The sequence below is a fragment of the Mycteria americana genome, chromosome 10 (assembly GCF_035582795.1).
Source record: "Mycteria americana isolate JAX WOST 10 ecotype Jacksonville Zoo and Gardens chromosome 10, USCA_MyAme_1.0, whole genome shotgun sequence".
Classification (NCBI taxonomy): Eukaryota; Metazoa; Chordata; class Aves; order Ciconiiformes; family Ciconiidae; genus Mycteria; species Mycteria americana.
This window is the reverse complement of record NC_134374.1, coordinates 19,980,066-20,005,905: the sequence shown is the minus strand read 5'-3', so window position 1 is coordinate 20,005,905 and position 25,840 is coordinate 19,980,066. Positions and strand designations below refer to the sequence as shown.

Sequence of the window (25,840 nt, the reverse complement as noted above, 5' to 3'; positions counted from 1 at the left end):
AAAGTTTATTCTATTCCTGCCAAGGTTTGTTTGCTTTGCCTAGGCTTGCATAGAAGCATACGAATTTTTAAGAATTGGGGTAACTATATCTGACCACTTAAGCAGAAATGATGTACTGGCTGTTTTTTTGTAGATAGAATTATTTCCCCAGTTTCACCTCTGTGCAGAAGGCATTATGAGAGAGATTCATTAATGTCTGCAACTTCATTAATCACCTAGTCTGAAATTTTGAGGGGGCATAGGACAGGCAGGATCAGGTTTTGCATTTTGCACTAATTTGGTTGTATTTGACTAATGGCCTTTTCATTTTGGGTATATGCTAATATGCTGCTGGAAATGAAAGACTGAAAATAAATTTCAGGTGTAATTATTATAGATATCAAAAGGCTGATCCAAGACAGCGGAAATATTTTTCGTAAAGCAAAGAAAACCTGAAAAAAAAGTCAGTCTGTTTAATTCTGTCACACATTCAGTTTCATCTTGGTTGGATGAGTATGAATGATAAGTGAAAGAATGTAACTGATACTCTAGTTTAACTGTTTGTATGTGAATTGGCTGCACAATGAGTATAAATGACAGTGCAAAACCTAAGTTTTCTGTCATCAAACGTAAAGTACTGAGATACTACAAAACTTAACTATATGAGAACACTTGGAGAATTTTTGCTCTCATGTCTGGAAGATTATTTACCTCCAACTCAGAAGACCACAGGTTAGAAGGAATAGTTCTTTTGTTTTGTCTTGAAAACAGAAGCATTTAATGAAGTTGCCAACATACAAGTAGTGTGTATTAAATATGTGTAGATAGTAAGTGTTCTTAGTACACTTTTTACCAGAGTTCATGTCAAGTTACGTTTTACTGATAGATATCTGAAAATCACTTGAACTGAGAGGAGTAGCCTTGGGTTTTTGTCGCTGTCGGATAGTTTGGTTTTTGTTTTGTTTTTTTCAGATGTCTATCAGTTAGGTCTAGTACTTACTCTTTTTTCCTCATTCTTTTTATATAGTAGTATGATTTATTTCTTTCTTGTAATCTTTCAGTCTGATTCTGCTGGCAGTTTTTTTCCCAGAAAATTATACAACTGTAAATTAAAGTCGCTTGGGAAATGGTATCATCTCTGTTGGTTGTCTTACATACCTGGGGATCATGCATTTATCTCACTTATGATTACTGCTGGATTGAAACTAAATGGGCCTTGTTTTTTCGCTCGATTGTATTGAAGAAGTCATAATAGTATCCTTATTTTCCGACAGTACGAATATAGTAATGATCACTTTTTTGTTGATTCGTTCTTTTGAGGAATGACCAGTACATAAAGTTGAGAAAGAATGTAAAAGTATTTAATGGAACATTAATTAGAAAAAACTGCTTAATCAAACATCTCCAAATGGTGATGTTTGCCTTATGAAGGGATTAAGTTTCCTGAAGCTTGTTTGCTTATTCAATTTTACCATCTGGTTTAATAAAAAAATACTACATTTCCTTATGGGTAGTAATTCTGTCTTATTTTTAGAGGCCTTAAACTACATTAATATTACTAAAATGCTAGTTTTGTTTCCGATTTTGATTTAATTGAACAATCTATTAAAGTGGAAGAAATTAAGCTGAACTGAAGCTCTTTACTTGACTGGAGTCCTTTTTCACTGTGTTTCAAATTCATTTCAGAGTTTTGCATTAATAATAATTTTAACCTTGACGTTAAGAATATGTTTAAGAAAAGAAGATGACAGAAAGAATATGTTAAGTAGTATTTAAAATGTGTACCCTTATTTGTATGTGAATTTAGGTATGTTAATTATTAAGCAATGTTAATTGGATGATCACTGTGCCCATCAAATTTAATAAAGGTTGGAATAAGTTGTTTAAAATTTGTGTAGAAAAACCATACTTAGTAAATTATTAACTTACTAGACGAGACCCATTAACTTAATATTCAGCTGATATGCAAATGAAAATTAGAATTGAATTTTCATTTAGTTGAAATGTTAATATCAATTATATATTCGAATTAGGTATTGGAACTGTTTTTGAAGTTATATCCTGGGATCAAAAAAGACAACACAACTTCATATAAAGAAAAGTTTGCATTGATGTTGAAGTAGAGAAAAAAAAATGGATTAACTGAATCAGTTGTATAACATTAAAAAAAGCTAGGCACAACATTCTCTGATTTTTAAATGTAAAACTTGTGTTTAAGAGTTAAATTTTTTTTTATGTCATGGGAACAGCTGCAACTTCAACAAGGGTACTTGCTTTGAATTTCAGTCCCAGTTGAACAGTTTAAGTATTGTAAAAGCGTAAGTCTCATCTGTGCTGTAAAGTGTGAGTACTAGCCATTTCCTGTCAACTCAGAGGACAGGCTGAAAAAAAAAAAAGATTAAATCTTTTGCGGTGTTAGTGGTACTTAAACTCAGAAAACTGGACCCACTGTTTACCACCAACTGTGAGTTTTGAAGTCAAGTTAACAAGAATATTACCACTTTTAAAAATCATCCCACAATTATGTGGTGCAAATTTTAGTTAATAACTCTTTAGTGAACCAACAAAACCAGTGACTGGAACTGACCAAAGAATTCCCTTTCTGATGTGTATTCTGGAAAAGTGGGAGGGTTTTTTGCTGGTTTCTAGTGAATGCAAAACTTCCTTCAGCTGTTAAGAACTGGGTTATCAGTAATTTAATTGTGCAAGAGGGTAAGTTTCACTGAGTAGTTGAGTTGTAGTGACTTGTGGATTCTGTGATCCTTTTTGCTGTATAACCAGGATTAGCTGTCCTGAACAGTCCTTGCTGGGAGGTGGACAAAGTGGGAAGAATTGTGCAAGTTTATTGCACCTGCGTTGGTTTAGAGTCATTCAGTCATTTTAGTTGAATTTATTTACCACTTGTTTTGCCTCATTGTAATTTCTAGAGCTGCTGAAGAATTAATCTTTCTAGAGCATTGCTAGGAAAAAAAAAAAGGCAACTCTCTATTATAGGTAAGAGGCTAAGTTGTCTGAGTAAGTTGACAAATTTGTGTTATAGGAATGTCAGCTTTTTACCTTAGGAAGCGAGGCAAATTTAATTGTGCTTTTTGCCTCTTTTTCCAGTAACCTTTAATCTTAGTTTTAATACAGGGCTTGAGAATTGAGTGATGATAATAAAGAATAAAGAACTGAATAAGGAACTTGATTAGGTAGAGAATTCAGACAAGGACCTTTATGAAAGCCCAGAAGGGGAAATAATGACGTGCAGTCCAGTGCTCACAGTTGCTTGGAAAAGAAATACCTATTTTCTTGCTTCTTTAACTGTTTGTGGTGAAAGCTAATGCTTGCTGTTACATGTACCTATTTGAATGTGTTATTTCTTATATGCCTTCGACACTAATTTTGTAGAACTATAAACAATTTGACCTATTTCTTAGTGAATATAATGTTAGCACCTTACCTATTTTCACAAGATTCCTCTAAGTTCAATATGTTTACCAGCCATTGAATATGTGTATTTAGACACATGCATATAAAAGAGAAACCGGGGCAGGGTGGGAAAGGAGGAAATTAAAATAGCATTTGTGATCAACTTCTGTTGATACATAAAAAGTATAATGTATATAAAAATGTTTTGAATTCTAAGGAAACAACCCACTTGAAATGGCTCTTATGAAATTGTCAAGATACTTTTTAAATATTATGCAGATCAGCAAATTAAATTAAAATTTACTACTGGTTTGGTAGTCAAACTACCTTGCAAAACAAATAAATGGTCAGTGTTCTGGGACACTTCACAGCATTAAAAAAAGCAAGAAAGTACAAATTGGCTGAAGTATTGTAAAGGATTATTCCTTACAAGTGTTTGTCACACTGTTCTGTTGGCTTATATGTGTTTTGTTGCACTCTATTTTCAGGATCTAAAGCTTTTGACAACTTTTTCTGTGCAATTTTGAGTGAAATCGGTAATTGGAGATTGTTCTGCAAAAGTTAAAGCAAATTATGTGTTTAATTTTAATTTCCATCTACTGCAGCTTAGTGAAGGTAGATCCTTTCAAGGCAGATGTTTTCAATATGATATTTATGAGATACACAATGATTAGAAGAATAATATTTCAAGACTTTGCATGACGTTGGCTTATAGAGGCTCCCAGAGAAATTGGTGACAGTGGAGATGTATTAAAAAAAGATAGCAAGTTATGCTGAAACTTTTCTGATCCTTTCCTCCTCATTCCAGTCTGATCATGTGAATTGTTTGAGACCATGTGGAGTGCCTTCATATTTATTTTCATTTTAGTATGAATTCATCATTATTCAGGCCACCCAAGTCTTTCCTGTGAAAGTTATTGCTGCTGCTTCTGGTAGCTGTCTGTGGTAGATAACACCGGTAGAAAAATAATGGTTCCTCAAGAAGCCATGGTAAATAAAGCTTTGGGCAGCAGGGACATGAGCACATAAAAATCTTTCTGTTTTGATAGCCAAGATCTGTGATTTGTCACATAACAAAGCTTTTCTTTCAGGGGGAGAAAGTGCTTCAGGAACACCACTGATAGTGAATACATTGGGGGAGAAATCTTTCTGTATTCTGCTAATTAAAATTAGGAGTTAGATTTGGAAGGTAATCATTCTTGCATTTAAAGGAAAATTTTTAAGTGGATTAAAAATTTTCAGTACTTATTTTTCTCTTAAATTTAAATATCTCTTGTGAATTGTGGCCCGCTGATAAGTAGGAGAAAATATTACTGATCACTTGTGCAAAATATGAAATACATGGACATATTTTGGTAGCTAGTCTAATGAAATTGGTCTTGGGGATTTAAACTAATGAATGACTGTTACAGATACTTTTCAGTATCTCTGTCATTTACAATGTTACAATGCTGTGAAACATAAAGGTGATACTATCTTGGGCAGTAGTTTTACAAAATCTGTTTAGAAGGACAAAAAGACAAGAGGTTAAAAAGCAAGCAGTATGTTGCCTACAAAATGTTTTGTCATGGGATCAGAACTGAAAGAGTATACCATCAGTATATCCTTACTTTAATATCTTTAGGTATATTGTTTTTTATATAAAACTTATTGTCATGAATTTCAGCCAAAACTTCTTTATCCACCTCCTGAATCTGATTATTCTTTGGGATACACAGACTGGGATTTTCGATGGCATGAACTTGAAAACTCTCAGGATCAAATATATGTCATAGTGTATCTTTAAAATACCTTTGAGCTTGTTTGGTAACTATCAATACTGGTATGATTAATATTATTTATTTTATAACTTGCTATAAGTGTAGGTAATAACGGAACAAAACCCACTCTGGGTTTCATTTTAATTAAAAACTGCAAAAATAAACACCTCGTTAGATGTAGCACTGATGTAATCTGTAAATATCACAATTAACAGCTCACATCATTACAATGGCAGAAAATATTTTATGAACAATAGTACTAATGTGACCTGGCTTTATATGAATATCTGACTAGTGAAGCTTGATCTCCTGTGTCTCAAACTCACTTATTCCCATGTCATTCCGCATGGGTCCCTAAGAATTCATCGTCTCTCTCCCCTATTATGCTCCCAGAGACCAAGAGCAAGTTGAGAGCTATGTGTCAGCTCAGTAAGAGAATCTAAAAATGGAAAGTGTAATTCCTTAGCTTAATCAGACTGAAGTGTAGCTGTTTGCATTTATGCTGGTATCAGCACACACGCTTGAGAGGTTGTTGTACCATTTCTGAAGGAAGAAAAACTGAGAAGCTTAGTTTTAGGAAATTGGTAAATATCAGAGTTCAAGGGTAACTTCGCTGGAGATGTGATGAAATGTTTGCCATGTGTACCTTCAGGCTGATTTTCAGTTCTTGTCAACTGGTGGAATTGGCTTACATTTCCTTTGCTGGGAGGAAGGGCAGTGTGCATTTATTGCCAGTGAGTTTGGAATTCACAGGTTAAATGGTTTGGTAACACAAAACACTCTCTTATTCTCAGTAAGTTGCTTCACTGAATTTTTTTCAGGCAAAGTGTACAGTTTGGGAAAAAATACCTGTGGGCAGGTAGAAATTCCTGGAAATACAAAATAAGCAATGAAAACATACAGAAACTGTAGTCTTGCTGGCTGCATAATATTGTTTTTTAATATAAGCTATATTGCTTAAATAAGCTTTTGGTTTTTTATGTTCTGATTTAATGTTTCTTATTTTGTAGATGAGTTCAGTGAAAATGTTGCAGTCACGTCTCAATGGGATCCTTTTCAGGCTTATGTTTGAAGAGCATGTAAACAATATCAAACCTGACATTATGGCGGTTACACTAGCTTGTGAAGAGCTCAAGAAGAGTGAAAGCTTTAGTAAGCTTTTAGAATTAGTGCTGTTCCTTGGAAACTACATGAACTCTGGCTCCAGAAACGCACAGTCTCTTGGTTTTAACATCAGTTTTCTTTGCAAGGTAAGATGAAGCTATAAAACTTGTAAGTGCAGATTCATGAAACGCATGACACATGAGAAAGTACCCTAAATAGGGAAAAACGTTCAATCAATGTAATTTACTGACTGCGTCTCTGTTTTTAATAATGGATAGACAAATACAGAGTAAACATTTCTAGGATGGTTCCCTGTTATAGTTGTTTTTCTCAATGCAATGGGGATTTAAGGCAGCTGTTTAATTGTAAGTCTGTTCTGTGTCTTTCTGGAGTACACAAGTAGAACAGCTTTTTTTGATCTGAATTTGTTCAACTATCATCTTGTCAATAGAATATACATAGAACTCTGAATATGTTAAATAGCTCTAGCTACTCGTCTTTCTTCCCAGCTTCTACCCAGCTATCCCTCAAGCAGTGTCACTGAAATAAGTATTTGGGATTAAAGATGGACATTGTTATCTTAGGTTTAACTTCAATAGTGGTGGCAAAATATGGGATGCAATGAGAGCTTCAGAATCTATAGCGGTCAGAATTAAATGTGCAGTGCTTGTTTAGTTATGTGGTAAAATGTGTGTAAGGCATTGACCTGAACTTGACCATCTCAGTTTGTAAAGTGCCTTTTGAAGGTATCTTTAAAATAAAGTGATACAACATTTGTAAACAGATTTTGTAAAAAAAAAAAAAAAAAAGCATAAATCTTTCAGAGGAATTTTTCAGGGTGTTTTTTTTTTTGTTTTTTTTTTTTTTTTTTGGCCTAATCAGAGGGTCCAGGTTTCAAGTCCCTTTTTTGGGCACCATAAGGAAATCTGATGTGTACCTCAAGGAGATTTAACCTTGGGGGGAAAAAAATATTTCAAGTACACAGCAAGTCTGATCTAACAAATTTCAGTAGAGACCCTGCTTGCTGTAGTTTAATACAAAGATGTTGCTAACTTCTGGTAAAATGAAAACCATCACCTGAGAAAACCGTTCATTCTTTAATAGCTTTTTTTAAAGAGAGGCCAAGTTGAAGGATTTTTTTTTTTATAAATCTAGTGCTGCAATTTGGTTTTGGTAGTAGTGGAATGTAAAGGGAAATTAATGTTTTAAGTAGAAAACTACTTGTTAACGAGGGGGAGGGGAAATGATGACTGTACATGAATGGTACTCTAGCATAGCATAGATTTGAGGAGGTATTCTTGCACTCCAGGTGATAGATTTATGAATTGCTGTCAATGCAAATCCCACAGAAGTTGACACAGCTAATATAGATTGACTAATCCTGCAAATTGTTCTCTACTAAACTGAATAATTGCTGAAGCATAGCTATCTGTGCTTACAGCTAAATTCCATTTAAAATAACTGAGACAAAAATCTATGATTATTTAATTCAGCCTTGCCCTCAGAAACAAAATCTATTTGTTAACTTTTTTTTTGTTTGTTTTCAAGATAGATATTTCTGAGGGAAGTGTTCATTCTTCCCTCCCCCCCACTGTGAGGTTAGAGAAAATACCTAAACGTTCTCCCTAATGAAATGTTGACTGTGCTGTTGCATTTAGGTACTAGGTATATTTTGTTATAAGGTGATGTCTAAAAATAAAATAACCACAAAGACAGTTATGGTGGTTAGAGCAAAAAAGAAGTTATCACCAAAATCTAGATATGAAATGGTATCATTAATAGTTCTACATATTGATTAAACCTTGTAAATTATCACTCGTAAGTTCCAAACTCAGAACAAGTCACTTAAATAATGAAAACGTAGATAAGTTTCTCCAGACAGTGACATGTGCATTGTCTGCAGTTTAAATTTATTGTTTATTATTCAAGTTAAAAGATGTTTTCTGCTATTTAAAACTCCAGTTTTCATAGCTTTATGTATTTGCCATTGTAATTTGAATTAGATTAGTATATTGATGTGCTTTTGCAAGAGTTGTTTTTTTTTTTCAAATGGTTTTGTACCTGTACTTTATGCTTTAGTAACATATTTAGAGAAGTAACCTTCTACTCCATTGATGTTTAATTTTATAAATAAGAGGTGCTTACACAGTTAGTATTCGCAACAATTTTTTTTTTAATTACGGTTAAGAATACAAATATATATTTGGGTAATGACTCTTTTTATGCATTGATTATTTTCAACTGATAGTTGCATTTGGTTTCTTTGTTTAATAGCTTTCAAATTCTGCCCTCCGATTTTCCACCCAAGAGAGTAAGATGCTTTATTGGCTTTGCGTTATTACCTAAGAGTACAGTCTGACAGGTCTTTGTTAACTGTTGTGAATAGTACAAAATATTAAATTATACTAGGTGGCGATATCTTTTATAAGCACCAGGTTTAATATCTGTCTACAGCCACTTACCAGCTTTACATTATTCAAATGGTCTCAAAATTTAGGATCATAGGTCAATACTTGGCCTTCACTGTGAAAATCAAAACTTCTGTATGTGTAAGCATGGCATGGTGAGTATATTGTCCTGTTTACTGAAATCTTGCTGTGAATTAAGATTTCTTTTATATATATGCATATATATATATATATTTATTTCTTGGCAGAAGAAGGCAATAAGAGAAATAAGTGATATCTAACAGCAAGAACAAGGAAGCAGTCTGCCAGTGTCATGTGGCTTAACATGTTTTTGCTTTGTGGGGCATCTGGATGCTACTAAATTTTGAAGGCTATGTGAACATTGAAAGTTGGGGTGGGTTTTTTTTGTTTGTTTTTGTTTTTTTATTTGTTTGTGTTGGTTGGTTGGTTGGTTTTTTTGTTAGTGTGGTGGCAATTTGAGAAGGCCCTGTTAGCAAATGAGAGGTCTTCCTTGAATAATTTATGTCTTTTCCCAGGGAAAGTATTTCAGTCTTCAAGCTTTTCAAGAGGAATTTGGGAGCCTTTATTTTGCATTTTGATAGAATACTTGTAAAGCATAAAAATTACTAACTTAATTTAATATTTTGTGAAATATTTTGTGCACTGTTTGTTTTTATGTATGGAACCATGATGAGCAATAGGATGTTACAATTTAGAAGTCACCCTTCCATAACCTCAGATACATAGTTAGATTAGAAGTCAGATATAACGTGCCAAAGAAACTTTGTCCTAATTTTTTGTTTTGTTTGCCATAAAACCTACTACTTTTTTTTTTTTAAGCAACGTTAGAATGAGCAGCAGAATTTCTTACCAGTTTTAATCATTACTTGCCTAAAATAAGGACTGTTTCAATAGGAGTTTTAAAATCAAACAAGACCATCTGGCTTAATGTTTTAAAACGTTGGTCATTTCTTTGTCTAATCTTTTTGACTCTTGTGACTCTCACTGTAAGATACTTGATAGGACAAAGTAAGATACGAGTTGAATAACAGCATTATCCTCTGAATATTGTTGTTCTGGAAGGACTTCATCTGTTACATGAACAGAATTTCTAATGAATCTAGCTGACTTGACTAATTTGTTGGTTTTTAGCTGTTCTTTACTGTATGTTGATGTTTTGCCCAAAGACAAGGATTAAGTCTCAGAAAAAATAACCAGAAAACATAGTAGGATAAGGGGAATCAAATCAGTGGATATTCGATCAATGCTTTTTAAAGGCTTGATGTTTGTAAGTTTTTAGTTTGTGGTTTGGGGTTTTTTTTTCTTGTTTTTTAGATGAGTGACTTAAACTATCTTTAATGTCAGTGGACTTCCTGCCCATTATAAGAGAGCTTTTTTTTTTTTTTTTTTTGGCCAGAAGGGTAGGACACATGTCTGTCTGTGTACACATTTCTATGTGCAGAATATATATAGGAGGCAGAGTTGTTTTAATGATGAGGTATCCTAATGTGATGAATTCGCTTTTCAATAAAACCTGCTTTTTGTATTAATTTTTTTTTTTTTGTTGTCCTTGAGCAATCTTAAATATAATTGTCTGTTTAGTACATGTAGTACTTAGGTTATATGATCTGAAAAAAGAAAAGAAAAAAGGCAGGTATTGATCTGGGATAAATGTTTGTTTTTGTAAAATAAATGTTCTTAAAACAGAGCTGGTCATTTTGTACACAGAAATCTGTTATTGTGTAACAACTTCTATTACAACCTGATAAAGAAAAGAAAGCGTTAATTCAAACCTGTCTGGTCATGGCTAAAAGGTAATGCCTGTATAGTAATTGCAAATCCTTAAAAACAGATTATCTTTCTGGGTGTTATATTGTAGTGTATTATGTTATTGAAGAAAGAAATGATTTGTAAACAACCTTTGGCAGAAGACAGAGAACTTAATTTTGTTCAAATAGAGAGATCAACATTAGAATTCATGTGCTGTATCAAGGCTGGCAAGCAGTAGCAGCTACTCTGATGTATGCACTAGCAGAGCATTCATGATTGCCTAAGTGTTAAGTGCTCTGTGAAAATATAAATATGTCAGAAAAAGTAGTAAAGTTCAGAGAGGCTGCTGTAGTAATTCACTAAAGGTAAATCTTTTTTTTACCAGTTGTTGCGTTTGATTAATGTGTATGAATGATCCAACTGCTATTCTGAACCCCTATTGCAGCAGTTATTATCTCTTATTGAGGACAGGAGAACCCTCATTGTTCTATAAAGTTATGCTGAACAGAAATTTAATTGAAAGAAAAGAGGTTTGCTTTAGGCATATGTAAGGTACAACTCCTGTTCCTTTTGTGGTGAGTTAAGGTCAAGACTAACAGCAAGCATCCCTCTGTTTTAATAAAGCTTTTGTAGTATTCTAGCTGGATCAATGTGTGTTTTATGTAATAAGTAATATTATGTTGCTTGTTCATAGTGCAAATAGTACAAGACAAGCTGTTTATCTAGTTTGAGTATTACTGACTAGCATACATTTATTAATTGTCTATGAGCCTCTTTTCTGTTAAGGTGGGAAAGATTTCTAGGATATGAAAGTTATATAATCTCATAAAAATCAATAGAAAGCTTTTTTTATAGTTACATAATCAAGTGTCACTCTAGTGGTAGTTAAAACATACATTTTTCCTTATGTTGGCTGTCACTTTTAACCCTCACACCGGAAAACTTAATCCAAAAGTATATGTAAAAAAAAAAAAAAAAAAAAAAACAACCAAATCCTGGATGTGGGTTATTGTATGATTTGCATGTTTCAAATGCTTTATCTCCATTTACATGTAGTGTCTTGGTTTTTGTTATATTGATGTTATTTCTGAGCTACAGAACCTAAACATTGTAATTTGTATATTAATTGATTTGAATGGGTGTGCTGCAAGTATTATGTTCTGTGTATGTTAGTCTTTAATCCTTTCCCAAGCAATGAATCTGATAGTATTGACCACTCAAATTGATGCTTCAACATTCAGCGGGAAGCTGCTTTCTGAGGCCTACACTGATCTACTGATTTTTTTTTTTAGCTATATGTGTTATTCCCAAATTCTGTGTCTCAGATAAAGAAAGGCCATAGAATCAAAACCTATATTTAAAAATTTTAACACTGAAGTGTTAGTGTCATCATTAAAAATAAATAAATTTGAGAAATCTTAAGTCAGTGACATGCATTGTTAATGTTTTGCAAATGCCATATATACAGACACTGCTCTGTAAAAGCTTTTATGTTCCAGTGTGTTAAAACTACTAAAGATGTAGAATTAAAGCAATTATTTGTATTCCAAATGGTGAATTCTGTTACTGTTGGTGAGTTTTGTTGGTTTACCAAATCTCAGGGAGCTATTTCGACTTTTTTAATATGGTAGTGCTTTGAGAATTAAAAGGATGAAAATACAGAGTGCATAATGCAAAAACATTTGAAAGGCAGGGATTTTTAGGATTCACAAACTTGTCTTCCAGTACAGATTAGGCGGGAAGCAAAATCCCTTTTTTAACCTATTTTATTTGGTTTTGGTTTTTGTTTAACATACCTAGGTTACTAGCAAGGAAATTCTGGCTACTTCTAAAGATGTAACCCTTTGTGCAGTCCACCTAATCTTTTGCACTGGCTTATGTCCGTATGTACCTACAGTCATGAGGCTGGAACACTTCGTAAGACTGTGAAATGGATGTCATTTTTCCTTTTTTTTTCTCCCATATGCACCCATAATATCACTTGGAATTTAGAACCCATAGAATATTTTATTGAAGTATGTGTTTCTGATTAAATTGTCTGTTAAGATATACTTAAGAGCCAACGTATTTTAAAAAGTTCTAATTACTATTTACTGTAAATTTTAGCTTCAGTTATCATCTGTGACAGTAATGAGTAAAAGTGCAAGGAATGAAAAGAAGGGGAAAAAAATACTGATTTTTTTTTTTTTCATGTTTTGCTCTTAGTCTGCTAACCCAAATAAGACATTTCTTTAGTTGAGAAGACAATTGACTAAATGTCAGCTGCCTGAGGTTTGGTTTTTTTTTTTTAATCGTAGTCTTTTGATGAGAATAGGTATTTAGTCTTGATTTTCTTGTAACAGAGGCCCTAAGTGTATTTTGTTTGTAAGTCTAGCATCTTAAACTTGCCCTTCTCCAGAGCTCTTGCTTATAAAAGGACAGTTTAGCTTTATGCTGAAGGGAAATAATAGTATTGTAAAGGTGATTATGTATTTAACATGGTGATATTGTGATGTGCTGCCTACAAAGTTGTGCACTTGGGACAGGCTTAAACTGCTGCAAAGGTGGTGTCTTGAGGGCGGGAAGCAACTCTGCAGAAAACCTGGGGCCTGTCCCAGTGGGAAAAGAGAAACAAAGGTTTGGGGCGGGGGGGACCTGTAGCAACCTTCCAGTACCAAACAGGTTACTGTAATGGTGGAGCCAAGCTTTTTATCAAAGTGTACAGCAAAAGAATGAGAGACAGGGATCGTAAATTGAAACTAGGGGCACTTTAACTGGATATGAGAAAAACAAAATTAACTTTCTTAAAAGATGACTTTTTAATTCAAAATACCCACAGTTGTCTTTTCCATAAAGTAAAATGTTAAATTCTACGCAAGAATAAAAAGAGAGAGGAGACAAAAAATTTACCCTGAATACAACTATACTCTGTGAACACAGAGAATGTAAAGACACAGCCATGCTGGTGTTAGCATTCCAGTTCCTATCTTTAATTTCTATTTTTATAGTTAAATAATACCTGCTAAACTACACTCAAGAAACACCTATCTTCCTTACCATCTCATTATAATACTAGGCTTAGAACTTGATTTTAAAAGTGTATATATTGATTCTAAAGTTCAAATAGAGCTAAATGTTACTCATTGTGTCTCTTAGCTATTGAAAATACAGATTAATGTAGATAAGATGTGTTTCTTGATTGGGCCAAAGAATTGAATTTGACACAGTTGTTTAAGATATGAATGGCTGTTTACTACAGGTTTTAAACAACTCAGCAGGTGCTAATATTAAGTCTTGTTAGTATGATGTAACTGTTGGTGACAAAACATGTTTCATTTGTAATCTGAAGGCAAAATAATTTTGTCCATTTAGAAAAAAAAATCTTTATCCACTTGACAATGTCAGAGAGATCAAAGACTGCAAATCCCACAGTTCTTGTTCACAGACAAATTGAAATGCAATTTCTTTTTACCATGCAGATGTTTAGCCACTAAATCTACAATTTTTTTCAAGTTGGAAAAACTTCTATGTACGTAACACATTAAAACCTTTTAACTGCATACCATTACTGAGCATTGTTTAGTCGTTAATCACCGAATCAGTATGAATTAAATTGCATTCTTAATTGCCTAAATACCTTATATTTTTAAAAGCCTGTTTTTCGACTGTACTCATTTATTCTTAACAGGGTAATCCTTAAAGCTGAAAGGCCTGTATTAAATTGAACATCGATGGCAAGCCTGTCATGAGGATTATAGAATTAGAACTTCTAGTGATTTAGAGAATGAGAAAACAAATAGGAGATTTTACACACACATTTATCTATTCTTCTTAAATAAATCCTTGATTTCATTTGTTGTGTATGTTGTATCTTACTTCTGTGTAAGAACTGTACTAGATGAGTTAGTAAAATGTGGTTAAAAAATCTTTACAGATATACTTGTAATACTAATTCTCTATAAAAAGTGAAGTACACTCATCTCAAACTCTTGCATACACCTACTGTCTCTATTGCCTTTGTGAGTAAGGGTTAATCTCTACTTCCACTAAATCTTCAATCAATTCATACATTCATTCTTTATGTCTGCATAAAAATGGAGAAACTAAATTTGGACTTAAATTCATTTTCTCATTCTCTTAAGTTCATGATGTTCCTTTGCATATACACATGCACTCGGCCGTGGGATTTAGCCACAAGTATCTATGTTTACTTGGTAATTTGCCAGTAGTCCTGTATTTTAACAGTTATTTCAGAATTATTTTTTAAAAATAATAAACTGATTCTAGCAGTTAATGCATTTAGGTTAATGGAGAACAGAGGGTCTTATCACCTTCAAGAAGACTAGTTTATTTCAGACCACTAAAAATTGCCGCTGCACTTGAGAGGATAGTGAAAATATGAAATTACCTATTTCTTCACACTGTGCACAATTTTCATGCAGCTTTTCATAAATAAAACTGGACGTACTAGATTTCTTTTACTGGCAGTTAGGATTACCTTTGCTTTTCTATTGTCATTTTGTATTCCAGTAAGGCGGGCTGCATTTGTTTCGTGTGTCTGTATAGAATTTGTCTGAAAGTCTTTAGGATATAGAAGTATGCTTTAGGTTTTGCTTCAATAAAAAATTGTGAATTTATGACAAGGAGTTTCTTTAACTTGACTGGTAAAAGAGCAAATTCTGATTTTTAGCATGCTGTCCAGCATGCAGCATTTCAAAGGGATTCCTTTAGAAATCTGGCGGTGGGGAGGCATTGAAGGAATGAACTAAATTCTGTTCTGCTTAATCTCTGTGCACAGTGAGCATTCTGAACTGGCATTGTTAAAATTTCAGAACTTTACGGACTGTCCTCAGGTTTTGTTCTCAGCATAATTAATTATTCTTTAAAAAATACAGGATAGGGATAGATTCCCTTTGTAGTCTTAAATAACAAAGATTTTCAGAAGTTTCATTTTTTAAGTAATTTGTTCATCTGCAGGCAACCAGTGTAGGTAACTTTTTTCCTAATGAGTTTACATCTGCAATATTCGCTTTATTTAAACATTTTACCCCAAAAAAGTGATATTTTTTTTCTTCTTGTTTTCTCCTGTGTTCACTTTTTAGATTCGAGATACTAAATCATCAGATCAGAAAACAACCCTATTGCATTTTCTGGCAGAAATATGTGAGGAGAATTACCGGGACATCTTAAAATTTCCAGATGAATTGCAGCATGTTGAGAGTGCAAGTAAAGGTAAGCAAATAGATAAACACCTAAAGGTAATAGCTGTTTGCTTTGACATTAAATACTTCCAACATTTCATTTTGGACTGTAGGATTATGTAACCTGTAAGCATCGATAATCCATGTGGATTTTGCTTTTCTGGTATCTATTGACCTGAGAAACAGTGAGGAGGGGAAAAAAGGTAATAAAGTAACTCCTCTTCTTCTGAAGTAGGTTGGGGAAATAATACAGCATATTTCAGTGAAGTACTTACACAATTACTTCTGAGAAGTTGTATAAGCAGTGTAATGATGATGTTAGTTTACCATTAAGCCTTTGAATTCTTGTTGCTTGAGTGTGAGCACTCGTGTGTGTGTGTGCGTGTGCCTACATGCACAGTATCTCTCTCATTTTAACACTTGATTTAACACCTGAATGGAGAATAACAACTATGCTTTCTAAAGTTCCCAGACTGTATATGAAATATATAGTTGAATTATACTGTACAGTCAATGATTAATACTGATTTTATTCCTGGTCAGTCAGCAGTATAGCCCGATGAATCTGACAGAAAACTTAATTCATTTGTTGTTGGATATCTTTTTATGTGAAATACACTGTGCTGCTTGGTGCCCTTGTTGCTTAGCTATGGAAAGCAGAGGCTATGTGATAGTGGTTGATGAAGATAACACAAACTGTTTTATTTTGACTGGGCATTACTGATTCATCAGAAGATAAATACTTGGGGGAGCACAAGAATATGAAGGGAAAGAGAGGGGAAAAGAAGTTGGATACACATTTCCACTAGCTCTATTCAGGTTTTCTCTTGCAAATTTTTATCTCCTTTTTTTCAGTGTTATCAGTCAGTGTCTTTCTTCAGTGCAGTGGTTAGCTGTTAGATACTTTTTTTTTAATTAGGCCATCATTTTCTTTCAGTTTGTCGTTTTCTGTCTTAAACTTTGGTCTAGTGAGAGCAGAACTCTTGTTTTCCCAAGGACTTAGGGAATAGTTCATCAATCAACCTAACTTTGCTATTGTTTCATCTCCAGCTTTTTCACATATTTATGCGGTTGTCTTTGTCATAAAATTTTTTTCCTGTTTCTTGAACTTCACAAGTACCTTTCCATGGTTTTTTTCTGCATATAAACTAAGTTTTATTTGTATTGATTAAATGTCTCCATGCTTCACTTTCCTCTTTGCTTATGGCAATTGGCATGAATGCCTATTGACAAAATAGAACTGATCTGGCTGTATCATGTTGAGGATGGTATTGTGTTTTAAGGCAGTGTAGAAACTGAAGAGATAACTTGTACATTACCATCTTGAATGTACCATATATATATATATATACACACACATATATATTTAAAAAAATAAAGGTGCATGCTTAAACAGTGTACAGTTGGCTACTTATATCTAAGCACTACTATGGATATTACACACAGAATTTTGGCAGTCAACAGAAAAATTAATAGTAATTGTAAATGTTGTTTGTTCCCTGCCTCTGGAGGGAGGATATGGAGTCAGACAACTTTCTCATACTGATTTGGTGTCCTGTCCGCCCCCCCCCCCCGCCCCCCCTTTTCTCCCCCAGCCTTACACAGGAACAGTAAGTGTCACTGGTCTGGCCGGTGTGTTCACGAGGACCTATGACAGATTAGCATAGTGATTAATTTTATTTATGCAAATAGCAGTTTGTAATCTTATCTAAATTCGAGAAATGTTTTCTACCACTTAATAATTCTTTTCTGGAGGTGATTTTTTTGAAGTTTAATCTTTTTCTTCCTGCATGTCTTGTTAAATTCTTTACAAAGCCTTACAGTTTACTAGGCACATTTGATGATCTTTTATTAATTTTCTCCTGTGTTAACACTTTACCTTGCAGCTTTGAGATTTTTAGAGTTTGATTCAAAACCTCTGATGTTCTATAAGTTGACTTGGGGAATTAAACCAAGAGGGTTAGTAAAGTTTAGTTAATCTATAGCATCCAAAAGAGAGAAAGCATATTAATGGGAGCAAAGTCACTAATAATCCTAATGCTTAGAATACACATGAAAAAGGTTTTACTGCAGTTAAATTTGTTTCATTCTGTAAGATAAAAGCTCATTAAGTTTCCTACAAAGAGCGCTGACTTCTTATCAGAAGCATAAATTACCATTCATTTCTAATGACCAAAAGTTCCCTTTCAGCCCTTCTTTGCTTTCTGTAACAAAGCAGGTTTTTGGCAGAATATTTGTGATTTGTGCAACTTGCTTCAACTTTTCCCCATGGTACTCTTTGGGTTTTGTTTAATTGTAAAGTTCATCTGCTCTGTCATGTGTGGTCATTTTTTCTGTGTAGTTAGTGAACGTGCTTTGTGTGGAAGAGAAGATTTTCACTTTTTGTTTATTGTTTGGTGTTTTATAAACTGATGGTTTCAGGGATGGACAGTTAGGTTTATTTTTCCTGTAGGAGGCTTCTTTTGGAATAAGTTGGCTACAGATGTTAGGGCATTGACATCACTTAGTTATACATAAAATAGAAGGAAATCTACCAGCAAATATTATCTCTGCATGAATTTTAAGTAAGGAAATATGAGCAAAACAGGTGACAGTCTGATTACTTGAGATGTATCCTTCTCACTTCTTAGGCAGAAGGCAGCCTTGTAGTTTGAACTAGACATAAATACAAGGCTTACCATGTTCAACTTCTTTTAAATCTTGGGTGCGTTTTCTCAGTTCCATCTAAATAAAAAGAAAGTCTTGTTTTGCTTTAATTTTCATCTAAGAATAAGGAACCAACATCTGAACAAGGGATGTATGTTTTTTTTTTTTAAACTAATAGCGGATAAAGCATAAAACTGGATTTTAATATGAAAAGGTCAATGGGATTAGATAAACTGCCCATGCATGTACTAAAATCTTCAATAATCTGATATTCGGTATAATAAAATATTTGATCTTTTTAAAGATGGAAGATCAACCTAGAGGTTTATGAAAAGCAAAAATAAATTAGGAAACAGTTTTAATTTGGAAAGTATAAGCAAAGGTCAAACTGATTAACTATCAAGAGATTACTGGAAAAGCATTCCTTCTTACTTGAAGCAGACTGTATGAAAGGAAAACCAATAAAAAAAAAATCACAAGATCGTGACAAACAGGATTCTTTGATGGAAGTGATATTCACTTACCTTCCCCCAGTCTGCAGTGTTTTCTGCTTGTTCCCCTACAGTTGAAACTATGCAAAGTCTGTATTCATATTTCTACCTTGTTCACTTTACTTGTTATTCCAGTTGCTGTTTTTCATGGTATTTGCTCTTGCCATTTTATAATCTGTGATTTTATTAAACACCTGACAAATTCCCATCCCTTTCTGCAGGTTCAGTCAAACAAAACTTCAAAACAAAAACAAGAGGTACCTTACTGAAGTCAGATAACAAGTTTGGGATTTCTAGACTTTTGTCTAGAAAAGTCATATTGTAAAAAGTATTTTGGAATTCTTTAGAAAAGATACATATTTTTTAACTTGAAACTCCTCTGATTGTCAAGCCTCCCAGAAATCATAAAAAGAAATATGTAACACACAAAATTAAGAGGAGGAACATTAGCCCTGTATTTTATAATAACAACTTCATTTCAGATTTTAAAAGAGCAACAGTTATAAATCACAGTTCATGGTTTAAACATCTTGCTTGGATTTAAAATAAAACATAACCATATCTTTATCAGTTGAACATTGTGTCCAGCTTCTCCGAAGTTTAACAGTTCTTGGCATACTTATGTTACCTTCTTGCTTTGTCTGCCAAGAATGGGAGTTACTAGGCTGTGAGTCATATGAAGTTTTGTGACCTTGTGTCATCCCACTGGTGTTTATGTCAGAAACGAGTGGAGACAGAATGCTGTTATCTGTAGTCGGCCATTGGCCGTTCTATATGTTCTCCTGACATGTTGGACAAGGTCAATCAATACCTTATACGTATAGATGAAATATGGGTTTTAGGGTTAGCTGAACAGTTATGTAGGGCTCCCAAGAACAGCTAACTCCAAGTGAAGGACTGAGCCTAACTGTGATTGCAGTATAGATAATAAAGTCTATTTCAGAAATAATGAGGGTTTTATCTAGTGCTTAACATACAGAATTCTGTGCCTGATAGAAAGGCATACCACTTAATAATTGTTTTAAAGTATTGTTAAAAGAAACACAGAGCATTCTGAGTAAAGTCAAGTAAAAGATGCCTTGAGGGAGGTGAATTATGTCTGTGTAGTAGACTAGAAAGTACTAATGACAGGAGCGCAGATTTCTCACTCATGTTGACACAAAAAATTTATTTCTTTAATTTGCCAGCATATGGTTCTGATGGTTGAGGCATCCCTCTAGAAAGGACATTAGCAATCAGAAGCACTGTGGAATGCAAATATGTATATACTTAATATATTGTTACAAATACTGTAAGAAAATACTAATTTTTAAATTCTGTACAGGTACTTCACTGTGATTTAATGCCATAATTTTCGAGTGGGGAAAATATTATAAAACTTTCTGTGCCACTGTTGCTTTAAAGTATAGCAATTTAAAGCATACTCATAAGTAGTAGTCGTTTTTCTGTCAAACAGAAGTTTTATAGTTCGTTGCAGTAGAAGAAACTGTGTTTTTACAAAGAGATCTGCAGTATTTTCCACCTCGCGCAGTTTAAATTGCTGAAAACAGATTTTGCCCAATCTGGCACATTAGTGGATATAAAATAGACAATGCCTTCTGGCGTGAGAAATTTAATGCCTGCATCTGTGACTTTTCTCTCCATAATAGAATCTGAAGTTGGCATTTTGCATCATAATCAAAAGTCAATCTTGCACTGTATAGTGACTTCTATCATTCTTTTCATTCACGTAAACTGCAGTATTGAAATGTCAGAAACTCTCTAAGTGTGTTTTTCTGAATGTAGTAAATACACAGTTAGGTACATCAGATACTTGAAGACTTTTTTTTCTCTAGTAACAGTCCTGTATTTGCATATAGCATTGCCATATTGATGGTAGCTTATGCACCATCTCATTAAAAGTTTTTCAACAGACGTGTTCTCCTTCATTGACAAGCGTCAGTGAGGAAGACAGGGAAGCAAAAACTTCACGGATAGGTTTTGTGTTGTAGTTCCAAGGTGCAATTTCTGAAAGAGATCCTGTTGCAGACTCAAGAGGATTCTGGATTGGTTTACACTCTGCAAAATTGCTTACTAAATTTTCCCAGTGTGTGAAGATTTTGAGGGTTTATTTAGTTGCTATCTTCTAATGTATAATAAATGGTATGCAAAATTGTGGTAGTTCTGAATTCTGAAGCTACATTTTGAAGCTACAATTTGTATTCTATGTTAAACAAAGTTATTTTGTATGGCATACATTTTAAGGATCCACTTCTCTCCCTGAAGTGTAAATATCAAGGGCAAAATTAAAGAGTGGTTCAAATGACTCTCACAGGCTGTTGCTTATTAAAGAAATTAAAGCATTTAAGATTTTCTGACTGTATTTAAACCAATTCAGATTTGAAGACTGCTTTAAATGACTTCTCAAATTATGTAGTCCATTTAGAATGCTTTAATACCAGCTGCTAGAGAGAGATGAAAGCTACAAAACAGCACCTACTTTTTTTTTTTTTTTCCTCCTTATCTGTTCTTGAATTTGCACCTTCATTGATGTAAGAAAGGTTGTTATACCTCTGGAAGCATGACTTGCACTTCAGTTAATGGGAAAGACCACTCCTGTTACAAGCTGAGAGCCTGAAGGGAGGTCTGTTGGATGAAGCTGCTCAACACCTTCTCTAGTGAGGTTTTAGTAACAACAGATAGGTTGTGTTACAAAAGCTTTGCTCCTTCTCTCTCTTTGTCTTCCTTACTTTCTCTGATTTTTGCACAGGTGCACCACCGAATATAGTGTGCCATAGCTGGCACATTCATTCACAATGAATTACAGCGTTAGATATACAAACCAAGCAAAGTTGGACTATGGAGAAATAGTGACAGTGCAAAATATGAGCTTTTGAAATAAACACAGCAGAATTTAGCATGTTCAGTTAACACTTCCAAATCTGGACGCAATCAATAGAACATAAGAGTCCAGTCGCTTCTTTCCCTTGCCTCACTTGCAATTTGCCTTATACCTTTGGCAGGAAGTCTTGCTTCAGTATGCTCATTTAATAGATACTGATTTTGTAATTGTAAACTCTGTTTTCAAAATTAACTTAACTTTTGAGATCTTGAAAGACATTTGTAATTAAATTAACATCAAAGTAAGGTGAGTTTCTGGAGTGCTCTGGAGGAGATATCCATATTGCCAGGAGAATGCTACTGAACCCAATGCTGTTCTCACTCATCTCCTCTAATGCTTCTGGTTATGTTTCTGAAATTGGGACATCTGTTTTCTCGAAGATTTTTATTTGTAATATGAAAAGTCAGTTCACATTCAAATAATAAAGCTTATATTCTACAATATACTATTGTCTACAGTTTACTCAGTGAGGTAAACCTGAAAAGTTGGATGAAAAGGCTGGTATTGACAAGAGTGTTCAGAGAGGGTAGGAGGTTGGCACGCACAGAATTTATGCAGGTCACAAAAGTAAGCGTAACACTTGTCAGGATTCAACCAGAAGGAATCCTATGGGCTCAAGAGAGTTTTTTTCTTTTTCAGAAAACTAGTCTTTTCCTGCCAATTAAATTGACATTAAGAAGTAAACAATTTTGAGTCAGTAATGAGTTGGATAATACGACCTGTCCACAGCAAGGAAGAGATTTCATGTTCTGATATGTCACTTAGGAGATCAATGACTTTGTACTATGCTGTGCTTTGGAAAGGAGTCTTAACAACTGGCTCATGTCAATAGTGATAGCGGTAATCCATTTTGGGCTCCTAATGCACTGTTTGTAACTTATAATTGATTCTTAATGTCTTAGTTATGTTACGTGCATCGGAATTACTCTTTTACTCTTAAAACATGTACATAGGCACGTAATTACTGGAACCGAGACAAGCACATTCTTTCCCTAAACCAGAGTATAGTTCTGTACATACATTGATATTAAACATAAGCTACTCACAGAAATTTCTCTTTTTGTTCTGTGGATATATTGAGTGTTTTGGGATTATAAGCACTGTTTGTAATTTCCTCAGCTTCAGAGGAGAGAAGACGATGTGCTGCTCATGACGTTTCTGATTTTAGGCCTAACAGGCAATGTGTGTTGGGGTTTTTGTTGTTGTTGTTGTTGTTTGTTGTGGGTGGTTTTTTTTTTTTTTTTTACTTTCCACTATCTCACTTGTCAAGAGAAGCTTGTTAATGGCATTTGCACTTCAGTGTGTGTAATATTTAAATTAAATTTCCTCACTTTAGATGGCTGTTATTGTTATTCTGAGAAGCTGAAAATCTGTTCATAGTTTGTACCCAAAATTTGTTTTTTATAACTTTTTAGCTTGTGTGGTATAGTTTTTTCCAGATGTGTGTTTAAAATCTTTCATCCTTTTCTTAAATTGTATCTGATATACCTGTTTTCTTTCTGTGATAAGACATATGAAGATGTCATATACATTTGTAAACATTTGTATGGTGATGATTTTAGGTCTTGATCACAGTTGAGATTGTGACCCCTTTTTTTTTTTTTTCTGGAGTGCTTTGGGTTTTTTTTCCCCTTCTGATAAGGATTGAGAAGTCTCCTTCCTTTCCCTGTATAGATGGAGAACAGTATTGCAATCTAGCACTTCTGCACATACATGCCTCATTAAACATCATCTCGGACTGAAAGATAATTAGTGTCTTAGACTGAATCTCTCATTAAACTGGGCTGGACTTGTTACAGGGTGCTCTTATCTTAAAATTGTGGTTCGCCTCTGCTTGCAAACAGACAGGACCATAGAATCAATGCACAATTGCTTTATTTTTTGGTTAACTAAGATAATGATTTTACTATAGAAGTCTGAAATGATAAAGCATAGCTTTGTCATTGCCTTCCGTCACCATTCTATATCGATGTTGTGATAAGGCAACTAAAATGCAGAGACCCTGCTGGTGAATGAAATCTTAGCATCCAAATTTGAAGTGCAAATACACATCTATGTGTGAAATGTATCTGTTAAAAATTCTACTTTAAAGCTTTTTCAAATTACATGTTTTCATTTACAGTACATTGTCATAATATATAAACAAAACATTACCATTTGGGCAGAGTTGGTGTTTTTCCTAAACTTTACAAGGTTCAGGGAAAAATCTGTGGAAGATTTACAGGAAAAAAGTGTGTTATGCATGATGTATTGACTGTTAAGCATAAATAGTCTGTGTCAGAAAGCATTCCCTTTTTTCTTGGAAGAGGAGAATGGTGATGTGCCCTAGCTAGTTAGTATACTCTCTAGTTTTTTCCCTTTCATCCCAGGGCGTTTAAACCTCCACTCTTAAGCATTTCTAACATTTCTTTTGAACTTAATTTCTTTTGCCATATTTGGTGTTCTGATTTGAAATTTAGACACTATTGGCCTAAGAATGTACTTTTGAATACTTCTTTACTTCTGCCTAAGTTATTTTAAAAACGCATGATGTTTATCTGGAAAGAGGAGTGTTTGCTTGTTATCAGCAGTAGGTTTAGTTGGATGTAATCTTAAGAGTTTGTCTGATGCCACCCATCTTGACTGTTCATCTAGTTTCTTGTAATGATTAAGTTCAGTGTCCTTCCTGGGAAAAATATTTCAATATGGAGTTATTTTTACTGTTGAAGTTTATTCCAGGTCTATCACACTAGCATGTAGTGAAGACCTAGTTTCTGATAAAGAAAATAATGCATGTATCTACAATTTTTTTTCCCCTCTAGTTTTGAGGAGGAATTATGACCGAAGCCATATCTGTACCATGCTTTTCAGAATCATTCTTCTAATGCTGGATTTACCTTTTCAGCACAATGGCTTATCTGTATATCAAAGTGCGACAACATGACTGATCATAGTTTGTATCCTGTACACAGTATAGCTGTGTTAGGAAAGATTTCTAGTATGAATAGTGACATGTTAATTACTTGAGAAATAACATGTTAAAGGGAGCTGTACTGCTTGCAAGTCTGGAAGCTGTTCAGCCATGAAGCTTCAAGTATGGGTTGTTTTGTGTGATACGGGCATACTGTGGTGTATACCACAGATAGAGGGATGGGTGTGTGTGTGTGTATGTGTGTGTGTTTGTATACACACATATAAATGTATGTACGTATACATACATGCCTGTGAGCTATACATATCATGGTACATCTGTATCACACAAAAAATACACATATAAAAGTATACATATGTATACCTGTCAGAGATATTTATCAGTATATGTACATATATACCCATATAATAGGCATATTCTGAGACACACACACACTGTGGTACTCAGAATCCTCAAGTAGGCTGTAGCAGCACTGTTAACCTAACTTGAACAGAACATTTATTCTCTTAATAAATATAAACTTACTTAGTGGTATGAATTGAGTAATCAATGATTGTAATTCCTGCAGATTATGCACTTGCTCACCCATTTCTCCTCAAATTGTTTTTCAGATTTTTGTGAAAGACTACTTCCAACTGCCCTCAGGCAATAAGAAATAAATAATCATTAGTATACTCACAATGTAGTTATGGCACAAATACTGTCTAGGCTTACAAACCTACTAGTTCATTTGCTTCATATAGACTTGCCTTTGCTTCCTGAAGTCATGTATATAATTGGCTCTCACTTTAGAGTTTTTACTAAACGTGGACATGGCCATCCCTGTTTCGCATCGTGATCAGAGACCCTTTGAATTTATTATGCAAGCGACACTGCACCAAATCAAAATGTATCATTCCACCCCTTGTTATAGGGGAGGACTCTTAGTCTGACGCAATCTTATTTTGGAAAGGATTAGTCTGTCCTTTGGTACTATTACTGTATTACTGTAAATATAAAATGCTTAGCTTGACTGTGGGGACTAGCTAGCATTTGACACTAACATGAGATTAACTGCTTGTAGCATTTTTCTAGGACTAAAGTGGTCTACCAGACATTCACTAAGCCCTCCTTAGCGTGCAGTCTGTGCAACTGCTTTCTCCAAAATAAGTGGATGGGATTATTTTTTTTTTTTTTTACAGAGAAGAAATTAACACAGGTAAAATAGTAAAGTGAAGAAAAACATTATCACCTTTCATGTTAAAATGACATTGTGCCTTCTCTTCAATAAGTGTGGATTTCTATTATAAATAAATAATA

At 34.0% G+C, this 25,840-nt stretch overlaps 1 protein-coding gene across 17 annotated transcripts in view; it reads left to right on the top strand.

Moving 5' to 3' along the window:
* The window catches only part of DIAPH2 (diaphanous related formin 2), a 262,312-nt gene that overhangs the window by 99,109 nt on the left and 137,363 nt on the right, over positions 1-25,840 (top strand). For all 17 annotated transcript variants that reach the window (XR_012777353.1, XR_012777354.1, XR_012777350.1 and 14 more), the window contains 2 exons: positions 6,161-6,400; positions 15,514-15,643. Coding sequence is in view for 1 of the 17 variants with exons in the window: in XM_075513467.1 (XP_075369582.1) it covers positions 6,161-6,400; positions 15,514-15,643 (370 nt within the window). In the remaining 16 variants the exon portion in view is untranslated. The remainder of the gene's footprint in view (positions 1-6,160; positions 6,401-15,513; positions 15,644-25,840) is intronic.